At 40.9% G+C, this 18,109-nt stretch overlaps 1 protein-coding gene and 1 long non-coding RNA gene across 7 annotated transcripts in view; one reads left to right on the top strand and one right to left on the bottom strand.

The window, feature by feature from the left end:
• Positions 1 to 18,109, top strand: part of ERCC8 (ERCC excision repair 8, CSA ubiquitin ligase complex subunit) — a 57,110-nt gene that overhangs the window by 29,388 nt on the left and 9,613 nt on the right. For 5 of the 6 annotated variants that reach the window (XM_050947052.1, XM_050947049.1, XM_050947050.1 and 2 more), the window contains exons 9-11: positions 155 to 279; positions 4,432 to 4,629; positions 17,825 to 17,911. In XM_050947052.1, coding sequence (XP_050803009.1) covers positions 155 to 279; positions 4,432 to 4,629; positions 17,825 to 17,911 — 410 coding nt within the window. The remainder of the gene's footprint in view (positions 1 to 154; positions 280 to 4,431; positions 4,630 to 17,824; positions 17,912 to 18,109) is intronic. The other variant, XM_050947051.1, reaches the window with a different exon arrangement.
• LOC127048069 (uncharacterized) overlaps positions 11,362 to 18,109 on the bottom strand; it is a 30,691-nt gene continuing 23,943 nt past the window's right edge. Inside the window, exon 4 of the long non-coding RNA XR_007773549.1 lies at positions 11,362 to 11,808. This is a non-coding gene — a long non-coding RNA (uncharacterized LOC127048069). The remainder of the gene's footprint in view (positions 11,809 to 18,109) is intronic.

Raw genomic sequence — 18,109 nt, 5'->3', positions numbered from 1 at the left:
TCATAAGAAACTTTGTTGCTTTCAAATAAACATTTATGTATTCGGGAGTGAAAGTTGTTTGAATATTTAAATAGTGCATTCAGTTCTACAGGTGTACAAAATAAAATAATAAATCTTCCCTAAAAAACTGAACAGGCTCATATTTTTCTGACAGCAAACACTGCTCACAATGGAAGAGTTAATGGCTTATGCTTTACAAGTGATGGGCTTCATCTTCTGACTATTGGCACAGATGACCGTATGAGACTCTGGAATAGTTCCAGTGGGGAAAACACACTGGTAAGGTTTTTAAAGGACCTTCCATTGCATTTCTTGGTTACTTTTAAGAGGGTAATAGACCAGTGGTCCAGTTATGATACATAATTTTAGCTTTGGAAGTAAATCTCATGCTGGACACTGCTGCGTAATCTCAGTTGATCTCTATATTTTTAATCAAAATAATTTATTTTCTATCATTTTGTCCAGTGAAAATTAGTAACTAAGGGTTTTCATGGCCCACCAGTTTGAAGATGAGACTATAAAACCGTTCATTTGTGACAGTAGCTCAAATCCAGATCAGGGTGGCAGTAACCAGAAAGAAAGATCTGTTGGCAGTTTGTCTGAAATAAATTTGGTTCTCAGTCTACTTTTCATTGGGTGAGTGTTCACACCACAGACTGAGTAAGTATGGAGACTGAATTAATCTCTTGTCAGTAGGTTTAGCTGTTTCCAAATAAGTTTGACATACACTGGGAGAAGTAGGCTGCAGCTAGCCCTCTTTATGCAGCCTGGTGGGCCCTTATTGTTTTCTGCATGCTCCCTCCTAATCGTTTTAGCCACTGGGAGGGCCACTTCTCATTGGTTCCACCCATAGCGGATCCTGAATGGCCTTTTTAGGTAATTCCTGAAGGCCATCTCCCCACCCTCCACCCCAAAAGGACACCTTCGTGTAGATTGCACCAAGGAAGTGGGTCATCCAGTAGGGGACAACTAATGCCTGGTATCACAGATCACAACCACCTTTCAGTATGGATACAGATTATATCCTTTCAGCTCTCTATTCTCCCTGCCCCCAGTGCTCTTGTGCCTGCTTTAAACTGCTTCTGCAGCTTCTCCCTAGAGAGGATTAGATATACAGTCCCAGTGAAAATACAACCCTAGTAATATAAAATTAAAGTTTCGGAACACTCTAAAAACATTTGATTAAGAATTTAGATAAGTATAAATGGCAATCCCTGCCCAAAAGTACAGACTGAGGCCCAAATCCTGCTCCCATTCGAGTAAATGACAAAAAACTCCTGTCAGTGGGAACAAGATAAGCCCGAAAGTGAGCGTTAAAAACTGGCAGCATCTTCCTGTTAGAAGGGGTTGATCTTGCTGGGAAGAGATTAGTGGGTTCCTTCTGAGGCAAAATGGCTCAGTACCCCACCTAGATATTCTAAGGGTATGTCTTCACTGCAGCATTAATTCAGCACCAGCATTAACTGATCGGCAACAGGTTCTGAACATCTGGTTTAGCCTGGCCTGAGTTTGGGCAGCCACTCTGCAAAGTCTATCTGAGTTACCAGTACTACCCTTGGTTGCTGAGACTTCTGGAGGCATATCCCATGCTTCTTTGTGCTACCATAAGATGACCTGCTTATGATTCTTTCCCAGTGGGTTGTGGGAAAACTTGTCTGTGTTTCAGGGCACATTGTGGGGAATTGCGGGATACGTGATTTAGGCTGCATCCTCATTGTAAAATGAGTAGGTTACCAGCCCAAATGAAAGCCTCACTCTGCTTCTATGGGGCTGTAGGCTAAAACCTATCTGGCCCAGACTGAAAGCACCACTAAACTTGGTTGAGAAGCTTTTGCCCATGGATGGAAAGGGGGTGAGGGGCAACACCTGACCCAAGTGTTAACTCTGCTGTGAAGACACCCCCAAAGGGAGGTGGCAGTGTTTCTCCAGAGAATGTATATAAAAGGTGGGCTGAGGAGCCCTGGGAGTAGCGACGACTAAGGAGAAGGCTTAGAGCTGAAACTAGTCTTTGATAATACTGTCAGAATTCCAGAAAGAGGGTGATTTTTTGTCTTTTCACAGCTTGTAGGCTTTGTTATGGAGCAGGTTGAGAGAGGCATTTTCTCACAGTGTACCACAAGAGTTATTCTGGATTCTGAGTAAATATTGGTATCCCTTTTGAGTTGGCAAGGAGAGTTTGGCCTATAAAACTAGGTTATCTTCTTATTGGGAAAAAAATGAGTGAATGCAGAAAGAGAATATCTAAGTATTTACGCTCTTGAATAGGGATTTTGATTACAAAAGCAGACGCAAAGTTTACCACTTCTACCATTCTTTGTGTGGATCCCACTTGCAGTGTGCATGCACCTCGTGAACAAGATCAGAATTTTTGACCAGCGATGTCTGGTGGGGCTGCATCTGTGCCCTGCGTGATTTCATGCTCTCTGATTCGAGGGAATATATGGCAGCCAATATATGGTGGGGGCTGGTAGCCAGCCCACGGCCAGGTGTTGCTCCACTCCGAGCCCCACCTGCTGCCAGGGGCGGGGCCAGGAGTGGAACCACACTGAGGTTGGGGATGGAGCCAGGAGCCAGGGACATGGCTGCAGTCGGGGCCGGAGCAGAGCTGGGGGCGGGGAGGGGCTGGGTGTCACTCCCTCCTCAACCCCTGTGGTGGGTTGCCCACCCCCCTTCCCCAAATGTTCCATCTCACCTCTGCCTTAAGGTTAAAGTTCTCAAGTCCTCTCCCTCTTAGCTTATGCAAATGCAGCCAGTCGAACTCCATTGACTACAGAGGAGCACTTTTCAGTGTCCCTCTGGTCCCAGCCACAAACTACCCTGCAAAGGCCAGCAACACCTTTAATCTGAGCCTACTGGGCTCTGATTGGCTGCTTCCATGCACACTGACTTAATTTATCTAGCTCCACCTCCCTCTCAACTTCTGCATTATGGAACGATAGTAGCTACTTTATTATAGTTAAAAATGTGACTCTGTTTTCATTATTCAAGTTGGATTTCAACCCTCCTCTCATTTCCATGTGTGGAAATATTTTTTTAAACTGAAATTTCTCATATGTGAATTCTGACCAGAAAAGAAATGTTGGGGAAAATGAAGTTAGAGAAGTTATTTTGAGAGAGAAGTTATTTTGTGCATGTGTTTTGATTTTTGTTTTTGTATTTTTGAGTTATGGGACTATGGGAGGGGGAGTGATTATTTTCACATTTGGAAAAAAAAATCTTCTTTATATTGTCATCTGTAGAATAGCTTGGTTAGAGATTCCAGAATTGTATGATTTTTCGTTAATGTTATTTAAAGTTCGGTGAAAATTGTTTGACTTAACTGTGAAAATATGAATCTCTGAGAGCTCTGTCATATATTTGATGTCCTTAGAAACTTCTTCATAGGTCTTGCAGAATATATAATCTTCCATGGAATAGTCTGAATCTATTAACTTCATAAGCCACATGGTTCTGGTTCAACAATTTAAGAAGTGTCTACAGACACGCTTGGTGGAGCTTTTAATTTCTGGAAGGTAAATAGTTCTGGTTGAAGGAATGTGCAAGCAATTACTTGTAAATTCCATGGGGCAAGTAACTGGTTTTGCATCAGAAGACCTGCACAGAACTCTTTGTTCAGCAGTGATTTTACAGAGAACTAATTATACATTTGGCAGTAACACCAAAGAGCCTGTATGCATTAATTTAAAATTCTAGCATTTGGTTTTAAATCGCTAACAAATTATAATGTCAGAGAAATCCATTTACTTGACTTACTTTTGAAATATTTGACACATTGCCGTTATGAGGGTTAATCAAAAATTTAAACTACTATAAGAAATTCCCAAACAAAAAATAATTGAGATAGTTATGGATAAAAAGACATACTTGAACTTAAAATGGTCTTATTGAGATGTTGGCCTTTGGAAGAAATTAAATGTTTGAAAGCCAGGTTTAAAGTTCCACAAACAGTCTTAATACTGGCCATTATACCATCCCATGAATGCTCTTACTAGTAACCATCTTCCACTTACCAGCCAGAAAATGCCAACAGCGTACCAAATCTACCCTTTTGTACTTTGTTGTGATCTTGGGCTGCCTCCTGCCCAACACACATCACCTATCAATCCCAGTTGAAACCCACTCCCTCACTCACCTGTTCAGAATGAGAAGAAAGTAGATCTCTTATACTTCAAATAGAGTATAGAAACTACATTGTCCCATATCTTCCACTCAGTACAATTTATCCTATTCATTATGCTGTTTTCATTAACTTTGGAACCAAAAATAAGGTGCATACATTTGGGAACCTCAGAGTTGCGTTAAATTCCAAAGTAGCAGGGTGCTTGCATAACCATTGCTTTATTGAGAATTTAACTCATTTTAAATTTGTTTTAATAATTTAAACCACAAGAATTAGCTTTGTATAATGTATGTATAATTTGCGTCCTACAGGTGAACTATGGGAAAGTCTGTAATGAAAGCAGAAAAGGACTTAAATTCACCACCTCTACTGGCTGTGATCCAGAATTTGCATTTGTACCATATGATAGCACCATTGCTGTTTATACAATCTACTCAGGAGAACTGATAACTATGCTTAGGGGACATTATAATACTGTTGATTGCTGTGTATTTCAGCCTAATTTTCAGGTAAGTGAAGTATTTAAGAGAATTTAGAATGTTCATAAAATAATGAGTTCATAGATTTTAAAGCCAGAAAGGGATAATCACATCATCTAGTCTGATCTATATAACATAAGCCATAGTATTTCATCCAGATGCCCAAGTTACTTGACTGAATATAGGAGTATGTTAGCTATCTTCTCAACTTGATTTAGAAACATCAAGAGAGGGAGAATCTACCTCTCTCCTTAGTAGTTTGTTCCAGTGGCTATCTAGTTAATCACTCTCCCTGTCCAAAAAAAACCTTTTTATTATTTTTGCAATTTTTAATTTGTCTGGCTGTAACTTCCAATCCTTGGTACATGTTCTGCCTTTCTCTGATTAGATTAAAGAGTACCTTTTAGTACCTTTTATTTACTCCTTGTGCAGCTATTTTTACAACATAATTAATTTACCTCTTGATATTTTTGTTGATTAGCTAAACAGATTGCTCCTTAAGTCTCTCATTTAAAGATATTTTCTACAGCCCTCAAATCATTTTTTTGGCTCTTCTCTGCACTTTCCAAATTATAACATCCTTTTTAAATGGGAAGAACAGTACTGGATGCAGTATTCCAGAATCCATCTCACTAATGCTGCATACAGAGGTAAAATTAACTCCCTACTTTACTTTGTATAAAAAAGGATCACATTAGCCATCTGCCACAGCATCACACAGGAAGCTCATGTTCAGTTGTTTATCCAGTATGATTTCTAAATCCTTTTCAGAGTCCCTGTTTTCCAGAATATAGCCTCCCATTCTTTGCCTCCTTCAATATTGGTACAACTTGAATACTCTTCCTTTATTGAAAATTAACATCAGCAGGCCAGGAGATCTCATCCACCATTTCTTTTGGAAGTCATAGATGGAAGTTATCTGGGCCTGTGGATTTAAAAATATGTATCTGTGGTAGATATTGTTTAACATCCTCCTGAGTTAATATACTGGAAAATTAGTTCATCCTTATGTAATATGAGTACATCATTCTACTTCTTCCCAAACACAGAACAGAAATATTATTTGAAGACTTCAGCCTGTTCTGCATCATTATAAACAATTCTACCATTTCTATCTAGCAATGGGCCTGTATTATTATTAGGATTTAATTTGTTCCTAATATACTTAAAATAAAAATTGCTTGTTGTCCTTAGACCTGCCAGGTATGATTTGTCTGAGAGGTCTTTAGCTTCTGTCATCTCTGTTCTACACCTCCATAACCTCGAATTTTACATTGCTTGCTGTTTATTTCCCCTTTTCAAATATGTTTGTTTATATATAATTTTTAATTGTTACCTTCACTTCCTCTCTTAACCAGGATGGGCTTTTAATCGTTAAACTTAATTAGCCCTTTGGAATCTCCACGTATATATACTACTGGTTGGAATTTGTCCTCTCTTTGCCCATGAATGTCATGATCATTGGTCCCTAGAAAACTGGACGAAAAATTGGTGGCTATCTATTCATCTTTATCCATCATAAAGAGATCTAAAATAGTTACCTGACATTGCTTACAATATTGTCTTTGAGTTGTTGCTGTTATATATACTACCTTCAAAGAATGGTGTCCTGCTTAATTCATATTTATATATCACTTTGAGATACCGGGAGTAAAGATGCTGCAAGTACAATATTATTATTATTGGCTCAAATTCTGCTTAAGCAAATATCCCATTGACGTTGATGAGATGAAGTATTGAGGACTGCAGGATTTGGCCCATTATTATAACTCGGGGGTTTGGATGATTTCGGAGGCTATGCAGAGGAAAGCCTGGTTGTGAAATCTGCTATGGGAGTTTAATATTTTGCATTTAGTGTCTGGGGGTATATCTACACTACAGGATTATTCCGATTTTACATAAATCAGTTTTGTAAAACAGATTGTATAAAGTTGAGTGCACGCGGCCACACGAAGCACGATAATTCGGCGGTGTGCGTCCGTGTATCGAGGCTAGCGTCGATTTCTGGAGTGTTGCACTGTGGGTAGCTATCCCATAGTTCCCGCACTCTCCCCTGACCATTGGAATTCTGGGTTGAGATCCCAATGCATGATGGTGCAAAAACAGTGTCGCGGGTGATTCTGGGTAAATGTCATCACTTATTCATTTCTTCCTCCATGAAAGCAACGGCAGACAATCATTTCGCTCCCTTTTTCCCTGGATTGCCCTGGCAGATGCCATAGCATGGCAACCATGGAGCCTGTTTTGCCTTTTATCACTGTCACTGTATGTGTACTGGATGCCACTGACAGAGGCGGTACTGCAGCGCTACACAGCAGCATTCATTTGCCTTTGCAAGGTAGCAGAGACGGCTACCAGTCGTTCTGTACCGTCTGCTGCTGTCATAGGTGCTCCTGGCTGGCCTCGCTGAGGTCGGCCGGGGGCGCAAAGACAAAAATGGGAATGACTCCCCGGGTTATTCCCTCCTTTATGTTGTATCTAAAAATAGTCAGTCCTGCCTAGCATATGGGGCAAGAGTACTAGAGAGCCAGTGCATCAGAGAACCAGAGAACACAGCTGCTCCGTGTCAGATCCTGCAGAAATGATGAGCTGCATGCCATTCTAGGGGGTGCCCCTGCAACAACCCCACCCATTGCTTCCCTTCTCCCCCAACCCTCCTGGGAGTGTCCCCCCATTTGTGTGATGAAGTAATAAAGAATGCAGGAATAAGAAACACTGACTTGTTAGTGAGATAAAATGAAGGGGAGGCAGCCTCCAGCTGCTATGATAGTCCAGGCAGTACAGAATCTTTTCTTTAGATATGAAAAGGGGGGCTCAGCCCCCAGTTGCTATGATGAGGACGGTTACCAGCCATTCTGTACCATCTGCTGGGAATAACCGGAAGTCATTCCTATTTTTACCCAGGCGTCCCGACCAACCTCACCTGAGGCCAGCCAGGAGCACTCACAGGATGATGACGAGGACAGCTATCAGTCCTTTTGTACAGTACCATCTGCCACCGGGGAGGGAAGGGGAGAGGATGCTGCTGTTCAGTGCCGCTGCACCCCGTCTACCAGCAGCATGCAGTAGACATAGGGTGACATTGAAAAAAGTCAAGAAATGATTTTTTTCCCTTTTCTTTCACGGGGGAAGGGGGGGTAAACTGACGAGATATACCCTGAACCACCCCGGACAATGTGTTTGACCCTACAGGCATTGGGAGCTCAGCCAAGAATTCAAATGCTTTTCGGAGACTGTGGGGACTGTGGGATAGCTGGAGTCCTCAGTCCCCCGTCCCTTCCTCCATGAGCGTCCATTTAATTCTTTGGCTTTCCATTACGCTTGTCACACAGCACTGTGCTGTGGTCTCTGTATCATAGCCTGGAGATTTTTTTCAAATGCTTTGTCATTTCGTCTTCTGTAACAGAGCTCAGATAGAACAGATTTGTCTCCCCATACAGCGATCAGATCCAGTATCTCCCATACAGTCCATGCTGGAGCTCTTTTTGGATTTGGGACTGCATTGCCATCCTTGCTGATCAGAGCTCCACACTGGGCAAACATGAAATGCAATTCAAAAGGTCGCTGGGCTTTTCCTGTCTACCTGGCCATTGCATCTGAGTTCAGATCGCTTTCCAGAGCGGTCACAATGGTGCACTGTGGGATACCGCCCGGAGGCCAATACCATCAATTTGCAGCCACACTAACCCTAATCCGACATGGCAATACTGATTTCAGCACTACTCCTCTCGTCAGGGAGGAGTACAGAAACCAGTTTAAAGAGCCCTTTATATCGATATTAAGGGCTTCGTGTGGACGGGTGCAGGGTTAAATCGGTTTAACACTGCTAAATTTGGTTTAAACGTGTAGTGTAGACCAGGCCTGGTATTCAGATGATAAACATGATTTGAGTTCCTGACTCAGTCAGGAGTAGGGACAGTGTCTTGTCTGTAAAGCAGCATGCAAACCTAAGGAACAATATAAATAAGGCTATGAATCTGTCATAGATTCCATGATTTTATGAGACCTCCATGGCATCTTGAAAATTCCAGTAATTCAGTTTGGGTAGTGGGGCTTGCTCTTCAGCTTCAGCCCTGGGCAGCGTAGCTCAGGCTTCGGTTTCAATAAATCTGTGATTTATTATTTATTGCCTACATTCTGTCCGTGACTTTTAATAAAAATACCTGTGCCAAAAACATGGCCTTAAGTATAAAGTGAGCCCCTGATGTGTCAGGAATTGAAACTTCATTGGAAAATTTAGCTGCTTTTTTCCTGAGACCTTGCTTTTTTGTACAGTATCTATGACAACTACCCACAAAGGCAGTTGATGACCTGCCCTGATGTGGCAGGTCAGTAAGTATATAGAAAAATTAAGATAATTATAAACTACACAAGGTTTATGCATTCTGTGTTAGGAATTCCCAGAATTACGCTATACTGTGCCATAGACGTGCATGGTGCTTTGCAGTCTACATATTGTTCGGCTCTTAATTGACTCAGGAGCTCAAACATGTTTCTTTTGTATTAATATAATTGTATTTAATGTAAACTGTAGGCTAACTGAAAAACCATATAATCCTTGGACAGGAAAGCAAGACAGAATAGTTGTAATGCTCACAGTAAATGTAGTGATGTCCCCATTACACTGCTCAAAGGGAAGATTGTTGGGTTGTTGTTTTTTTTTAAAGCCTTAGTAATGATCTACACTTTACTATAGACTAAAGTTTTTTTTATTTCCAAATTTGTTTTTAAGTATATAATCTGTGAAAACAGTACATGCAGAATATCCACAGCTGTACACAAATCCTAGTGAGCTAGCATTGTTTATAATCTTTGAATACATAAGGACTAACTTGATCTATACTATCCTCTTAAAAATTGTGTAGAACACTTAAATGCACTGTTGGCAAGATTAAAAGATTCCACGTTAGTGTCTGTATAGCACAGCATATACCTATTAATCATTAAAAAAAACAAAAAGAAAAAAACTGTTTTGCAGGTTCATCCAGAGGATTATAGGATCCAGAGGATCTTGCAAACGCTTATACGCACAACTTTACGTGAATAGTCCCATTGAGGCCAGTGTGACAACTCGCATTGAGAAGTTATTCATGTGCACAAGTGTTTGCATGACTGGGGCCATAGAATGGGTATCAGGCTTTAATCAATTCAGCCTGTATTGGAACTTACTTTAGATATAATATGAAAAGAGCCTTTGGAAAGAAGGAGTAGTGATGATCCATTTTAGATACCAATAAGTTAACTTGCTATTTTGAAGGCATCATAGCAGCTCCATAGCTTAGTGTAAAAGCTAATGCTTCTTTAAGCAGAATTTATATTATTAACTTAAATACAAAAAATTATACATAATATATTTCACTCCAGCTGTTTAAACATGCAGCATTTCTTGTCTTAAATGTGTTAGTAGCAAAAAATTAACAGTTCAATAACTGTTTGAAGACAGTACCTTATGTAAACATCCTCCTATGCTATGCATCCGTATAAATAGCAGTCTGGAAAATACCAGAGTCCTTTTAATAAAATGTGAAAAAAATTGTAAATTCTTCAGGGCAGGAACTGTCTGCTACTCTGTACAGTCTAGCACAATGAGGCTCCATTCTTGGTTGGTCCTTAGGCACTACCATAATAAACATGACCAGCAATAATAATGAACATGTTTGATTTTTGCCTTCCTAACATGATACAAGCCTCACATTATGTTCCTATTTTCTTTTCTCACCCTGAACAAAACGAGATTTCTCCCACCTCCTTACTGCTCCCATAATTGCACATCTAAGACAGAAATGTGCACAGATTATTTTCAGTTGGTTAATTTTTTTAACACATTATTATTAGTAAACAAATAAGATGAATATCCGAACCCCTAGTGGCCGTCTGCATAATTGAGATTTTGTCTGTATGGTGAAGGTAGGGGGAGTTTAATCCACAGCTTTTTGATGGATGTCAGGTAACACACATTACATAAACTGCACTAACAGCATGTGTGTTGGATGGCGTGCCTTCTTTCATTGCACATCATTCTGTATATACAGTGGTGGCTTACTGCATACTAAGGGTGTGGCATTCTTGCAGGGTATTCCGTGGTTCTTTGCTTTGCTGCTGAGTAGTGTGCATTCTGAAATTTTTCTACCTGTGCATTTTGGGATGCATAGCAGAAGCCAGGCAAGTTCAAATTTTTTAAAAAAATCCCGTTTTTTCCTGTCTCCATCCTATACTTAATTTTTGGCTGGGCTAGTGCCATTTTCCAATTTTTGTCAGCCAGTATAGCCCCAATAACAATCCATACTGGCAACAGTGAATGAACAAAAGCTGCTTCAGCTATATTTCAGCATTCAAAGCTAGATGAATTCAGTTATGGACTTTGCCCACCATACCAACAATCAGAAGATGTGGCAGCAGCTGCTCCTCTAACAGTAGCAGAAATTTCAACAGCAGAGGAAGCAGTACAAGGAAGAAAAGGAAGACACCAAGCAATTGATAGTACAGGATCGATTCCTGGAGCAACTTCACCTGTGCCATGCTGTTTGGATTGATTGGAAAGGTTGTTATGCAGATCTGGGATGACCAGCAGTGGTGAGAGAATTTCCTGATGGGGAAGGCAGCCTTTTTGGAGATATGTGCTGAGCTATAGGGAGCTGCAGTGGCAGCATACCATCATGTGGTGCCACATATTTGTGGACAAGTGGGGATACTTACCATTGCCATCTATAAACTGACCACTCCCAAATGCTGCCAGTCTGTAACCAGCCAGTTCAGCATGGGGATATCGGCTGCTGTCATGCAGGTATATGATGCCATGGAAAAGGTGCTGTTGCACCAATTTAGAAAGCTTAGTGTAATGCTCAGGAGATTATTGGTGGCTTCACATATGTCAGCTTCCCATATGTCAGCTTCCCAAACTGTACTGAGGCAATTGATGGGACCCATGTGCCTATTATCCTCCTCCTCCCCCAGCCAAATCAGGGATCAGAATTTATAAACAGAAAGAGGTATTTCTCCATACATGACAGGTTTAGAGAAATAAAAACAGGGTTGTCTGGAACGGCTCACAGTGCTAGTATCTTTCAGAATTCAGCTGCTTTCCTTAATGGAGAAAGGAACGTTTGCCCCCAGGAGCACTATAGACATTAATGGAGTTTGCATTGCTCTGGTTATCCTGGGAGACTCGGGTTATCCTCTGATTCCTTGGTTAATGAAGCCATTCATGGGCTGCATGGACAGAAGGAACACACTGTTTAACTATTTCCTCAGTAGTTGCAGAATGGTAGTGGAGTGTGCATTTAAAAGGAAGGTGATACTGTTTGTGGAATAGGTTGGACACAGCAGGAAAAAAATGCCAAAAATTGTAGCAATATGTTATATTTTGTGCAGTATTTTTAGAATAAATGAGAGAGCCTTAATGGTAAGTGGGAGACTTGGGCATAGCGTCTTGCTCAGCGATTTAAGCAACCAGCAAGGCATTTAACTTAAAATAGAAACACTCAGGGCAGTTCTGTCAAGGATGCATTATTCTTAATTTTTAGTCTCAGGACTGTGGGGGTAGCATGGATTGAGAGCATCTCAGTGTTTTATGGACCGAGGAGATGCGATGTTGTGGCCAACCTATTTTTACCTTGTGTTTTTGCTTAGATACTTTTTTGTAAAACCTTATGTATTATATAAAATGTAATGCTTTTCTGTGTAAAATGCCTTGTTGACTCCTTATGAATGAAGTTTTTTAAAGCTTTTGTTATTAAATGATATATTGTATAACAAACATAAACCTCTAAATAAAAACAAGAATGAAACATTTTATATTATGTAACAATAACAATCTGTTGTCCAATGACTATAAGTAAACTTGGAATTAAAACAATAGTGAAACAGAATAACAAAGTGCAACAGTGCAGTTGTGGGCACAACACTAGGGGTGGGGAGGCTTAAAGTCATAGGTGAATATACATTTTGCATTTATCTCTTCTTGTTTGTGAGCCTTCCAATATTTAGTGGTGAGGCTCAAAGGTATCAGGAGTGCTGCAGGGCTCAAAAGAGCTGGGATCCCAGGTGCAGCTGTTCTCAGTGCCCTGTGAAGGGAATGGCCTCTGGGAGTACTGCTGCAGGGGCACAGCTGGGGTAACGTTGTTCCCAGTACTCTTTTGTCTAGGGGCTGCATAACATGGCTGGGTGTGAGGATAGCAGGCAATGCAGACTGTTCACCAATAGCAGTGTACACTTCAGCAGGGCATTCTGGCTTTGTATTGCCTCGGCATTTCCCTGTCTTTTTTGGAGCCGTTTTTGTCACAGCAAGGCTGCCCCTGGCAACTGCCATACTGTCATTGGCCACTCCCACAATCTCTCTCTAGCGCTCCCTGTCTGTCATTCTCTCCACCCTCAAATACTATCTGCACCTCTGCTATTTTGGGGGGCAGGGGAGTGTTTTGTTTGGTATTTTTGTGGTACTGGGAGGAACACTGCAATGAGGTCCAACATTTCATCACAAGTTTCTGATTTTTTTTTTCTCCCTTAGGTTAGCTGCCCTACTCATTCCCTGTCCTTGAGGGTCTGGCCAGTGTAGGTGCTATAGTTTTGGGAGTATTAATAAAAATCACAATTGGTTATTCATATTCCAGAGAGGCTGTGACAGCATTTTTTAATAAGCATTTCTGACTTCACCTCCCTGAGAGTCTTCCCAGTTTTGAGGGTACCTCAGAGATGAGCAGCGTGTGCATTGGCATTTTTGTCTGTGCAGGATATGCTCTTTGGCTTTGCTATTGTGCCTTGGAGTCTGGTGTTTTTAAGAATTATGTTCTTGGTCTTGTGGTGGCTGAGGGGAATTATGGAGGTGTCTGTATGGTGTCAGAGGGCTTAGTAGGGTACATCTGAGTACAAACTAGATAGTAAACTCTCCCCCCCCCCACGCCCCTTTTAGGTTGTCCTGGCTCTGGATAATGTTACAGGGAGACAGGTGATTGGCAGGCAGAGAATGGCATTCAAAAAGGCAAAGGGCAGGCCAGGAAGATACTCTGAAGTTATTTACGAAGAAGGTCTCCCCAGAAGTGCTATAGAAGTGGGAATTGTGAACTATAAAGGGGAATGACTATTCAGCTATTCCTGAATTTCATCTGCCATTTTGTTGCTCAGTAACCTGGTTTAGGGAGACCCTTTTGTAACTCTTTGCAGTCAGCTTTGGACTTAACCATCTTGAATAATTTAGTATTGTCTGCAAAATTTGCCACCTCATTGTTTACCCCATTTTTCCATGTCATTTATGAATACGTTGAACAGTTCTGGTTCTAATAGATTGGTACAGAATGATTTCACTTTACAAAAGCTGTATTGACTCTTCCCCAACATATCGTGTTCACCTGTTTCCCCTATTGTTTCAACCAGTTTGCCTGATACTGAAGGTAGGTTTACCGGCCTGTAATTGCAACGATCCCATCTGGAGGCTTTTTTAAATATCACTGTTACAGTAGCTCTCCTCTGTACCAGATGATTAGAGGCTGATTTAAGCGATAGGTTATATACCACAGTTAGTAGATTTGCTCTTTCATATTTGAACTCCTTCAGAACTCTTGTGTATAGCAGTTGGTCCTGATAATTTCTTATTGTTTAATTTATCAGTTTATTCAAAAACCTTCTCTATTGATACCTCATTCTGGGAGAGTTCCTCAGCTATGTCACTCTTTTTTTTTTTATTTAAAAACGGCTTAGATGTAGGGAACTCCCTCATATTCTCTCCCTGAAGACCAGTGCTAAGAATTCATTCAGCTTTTCTGCAATGATCCTGTTTTCCTTGAGTGCCCCTTTAGCACCTCAATCCAGTGGCTCCAACTGACATTTTGGCAGGCTTCCTGCTTCTGATGTACTTTGCTGTTACATTTTGTTCTTAGCTAGTTGTTTTTCAAATTTTTTCTTGGCCTGCCTTATAATTTTATATCTGTTCGTTCCTTTCTATTTTCCTCAGTAGAATTTCACTTCCAGTCTTTAAAGGATGCCCTTTTGCCTTTACCCGCCTCATTTACTCTGCTCTTTAGCCATGGAGACATTGTTTTGGTATTTGGAGTGTATGTTTAGATTGATCCTCTATTATGGTGTTTTAAAATAGTCTCCTTGCAATTTACAGGTATTTCTGTCGGACCGTTGCATTTAATTTCTGTTTCACTAGCTTCCTAATTTCGAATTTAAATGCTACTGTAGTGACTTTCTTTGGTATTTTCTTCCTTTAATATTAAATTTAATTACATTTATGGTCGCTGTTACAGAGCAGTTCAGTGATATTCACTTCTTGGACTAGATCCTGTGCTCCACTGAGGACTATAGCAAGGATTGCCTCTCCCCTTGTGGGTTCCAGGATAAGCTTCTCCAAGAAGCAATCATTTATGGGGTCTAAAAATATTATCTCTGCTAAGATGACACATACTCAGTCAATGTAAGGATTATTGAAATCCCCCATTACGAAGGTAGAAGATGCAATAATAGTCCCTTTAATCTCCGTAAGCACCTCACAGTCAATGTCGCCATACTGGTCAGGTGGTCGGTAGTGTATTCCTACTTCTGTACACTTACTATTCAAGCATGAAATTTTTATCGATAGAGAAGTCTATGGTAGTTGATTCATTTAAGATTTGTACTTTATTTGACTTTATGCTTTGATGTATCATGTCACTCCCTCACCAGCATGACCTACTCTGTTGTTCCTACGTATTTTGTAGCCTGTTATTTCTGTGTCCCACTGATTATCCTCATTCCATGAAGTTTCCATGATGTCTGTTATTTCAATGTCCTCATTTCATGCTAGGCAATGTCATCCCTTGTTTTAATATAGATCCTCCTGAGCTATTTGCTCATTATCTGGCACTGATCAGCATCCTAGTCACAGACTGCTGCTTAGCAATGTCCACAGAAAAGATCTTTATTGTAGTGCCTGACCACAGGAGTTTACGGCACGGATTCTCCACCTCAGGTTGTGATGAGATTCAGGGTCTTAACATGGCTCCAAGCCAGGGCTGCCCGGAGGGGGGTGGAGGGGCAAGTGGGGCAATTTGCCCTGGGCCCCGCAGAGGCCCCCACAAGAATATAGTATTCTATAGTATTGCAACTTTTTTTTTTTTTTAATGAAAGGGGCCCCCGAAATTGCTTTGCCCCAGGCCCTCTGAATCTTCTGGGTGGCCCTGCTCCAAGATGCTGCTTGAGACATGTTATAGGGCAGGGCTAGGCAACCTATGGCATGCGTGCTGAAGGCGGCACACAAGCTGATTTTCAGTGGCACTCATGCTGCCCGGGTCCTGGCTACTGGTCTGGGGGCCTCTGCATTTTAATTTAATTTTAAGTGAAGCTTCTTAAACAATAGTTTGGTTATATATTATAGACTTATAGAAAGAGACTTTCTAAAAACATTAAAATGTATTACTGGCACACGAAACCTTAAATTAGAGTGAATAAACGAAGACTCAGCACACTACTTCTGAAAGGTTGCCGACCTCTGTTATAGGGCTTCCAGAATAATATTGCAGTAGTTCTGATATACTAGAATCCAAGAGCAAATGGGCAATATCTGATCCCATGCCAGCTTTTAAACAAGGATAGAACATCAGCAAACTTGATGCCAGAGCAGGGGAGGGCACACAGTTAAACAGACAAGTCAGTAATGGTTGCTTGGAAAGCAGTGTGGGATAACTGTTTGAGACCTGCCAAGTAGTTTGCTGCAGCACTGTGTGCACATGAACAATACACTGTACTAACTCAATTCACAGCAAAATTAGTTCACTTTGAAGGACTCCAGAGTTTATTGTAAATGAAAAGTTAGTATACTACAGTGGATTGTGTCAGGTGTATACAAGCATTTTCAGACAGAATTAACTCGACTTAATTTGGTTTAAATGCTCCATGTAGACAAAACCTACATTATTGATCTATGGTGTCAAAGGAAGAAGTTTTGCTCTGAAGAAATTTGGAATACAGTTGGTAGGGAGATGAGAAATGAGTTAAATTTAACAGTAAAGTCAATTTAAATGGTAGCAATGCTATTTTGGTAAATTCTTCCTAAGGAAATTAGCAGCAGTTGTGTCCTATTGTCTTTTACGTTTTAAAATCTGCAGTGATCTAGATTACATTACAGATTGGAATCTAAGAATGTTTCTTTATTTCTAAACATTAAACATCACTTAAATGTAATATTTCTCCTAAGCATTTCTTGTTCGATATTCAGCAAACATTGAGTGACATTATCATAAACGGATAGTTAAGAGGTAATGGAACAGAAGTACTTCAGATCTCTTTTGCCTGTAACGGGTTAACAAGATCAGTGAGCCAGGCTGTCGCCTGACCAGAGGACCAGTCGGGGGACAGGATACTTTAAAATCTTGAAGGAGGGAAGTTTTTGTGTGTGCTGTTGTTCACTCTAGAGGCTCAGAGGGACCAGACGTGCAACCAGGTTTCTCTCCAATCTCTTCGATACAGGCTCTTATAAGTTCAGAATAGTGAGTACTAGGTAGATAAAGCGAGTTAGGCTTATGGTTGTTTTCTTTATTTGCAAATGTGTACTTGGCTGGAAGGAGTTCAAATTTGTATTTTGCTGAAAGGATTTCAATTTGTACTTGTATACTTAGGCTGGGAGGGTATTCCCAGTGTCTATAGCTGAAAGACCCTATAACATATTCCATCTTAAATTTACAAAGATAATTTTTACTGTTTTTCTCTCTCTAATTAAAAGCTTTTCTTGTTTAAGAACCTGATTGATTTTTTTATTCTGGTGAGACCCCAGGGGACGGGGTCTGGATTCACCAGGGAATTGGTGGGGAGAAAAGAGGGAAGGGGGAGAGAGAGGCTAATTTCTCTCTGTGTTAGGATTACTGTCTCTCTCAGGGAGAGTCTGGGAGGGGGAGAGAGAAGGAGGGGGGAAAGTGGATTTTCCTCTCTGTTTAAGATTCAAGGAGTTTGAATCACAGTGATCTTCCAGGGTAACCCAGGGAGGGGAAGCCTGGGAGAGGCAATGGTGGGGGAAAGGGTTTACTTTCCTTGTGGTAAGATCCAGAAGGTCTGGGTCTTGGGGTTCCCCGGGCAAGGTCTTGGGGGAACCAGAGTGTACCAGGCACTGGAATTCCTGGTTGGTGGCAGCACTACAGGTTCTAAGCTGGTAATTAAGCTTAGAGGAATTCATGCTGGTACCCCATCTTTTGGATGCTAAGGTTCAGAGTGGGGAATTATACCATGACAGATATTATTTTTGCTTTCTTTCTCACAGGAACTATATAGCGGTAGCAAAGATTGCAATATACTTGCGTGGGTGCCAGCTCTACGAGAGCCAATGCCTGATGAAGATGCTGCAAAGGTATAGAATATTCTATGAATGTCAATTGTACTTTTTTTTTTAAAACAGCAAAGGGAAAGTTAGATATAAAGAAAATATTTCCCTATTGCCCTTTGCAGTGAAGACTGATACACAGAAATGATCTAGCTGTCTTTTCTCTACAATGTGCTTTTCCTCTAGTGCAGAGTAGCCAGTTCTCTACTATCAGAGGGGTGGCCG

This window comes from Gopherus flavomarginatus, chromosome 3, assembly GCF_025201925.1.
Source record: "Gopherus flavomarginatus isolate rGopFla2 chromosome 3, rGopFla2.mat.asm, whole genome shotgun sequence".
NCBI lineage: Eukaryota > Metazoa > Chordata > Testudines > Testudinidae > Gopherus > Gopherus flavomarginatus.
Note: the sequence above shows the minus strand (reverse complement) of the source record. Positions and strands in the feature narration are given on the sequence as shown.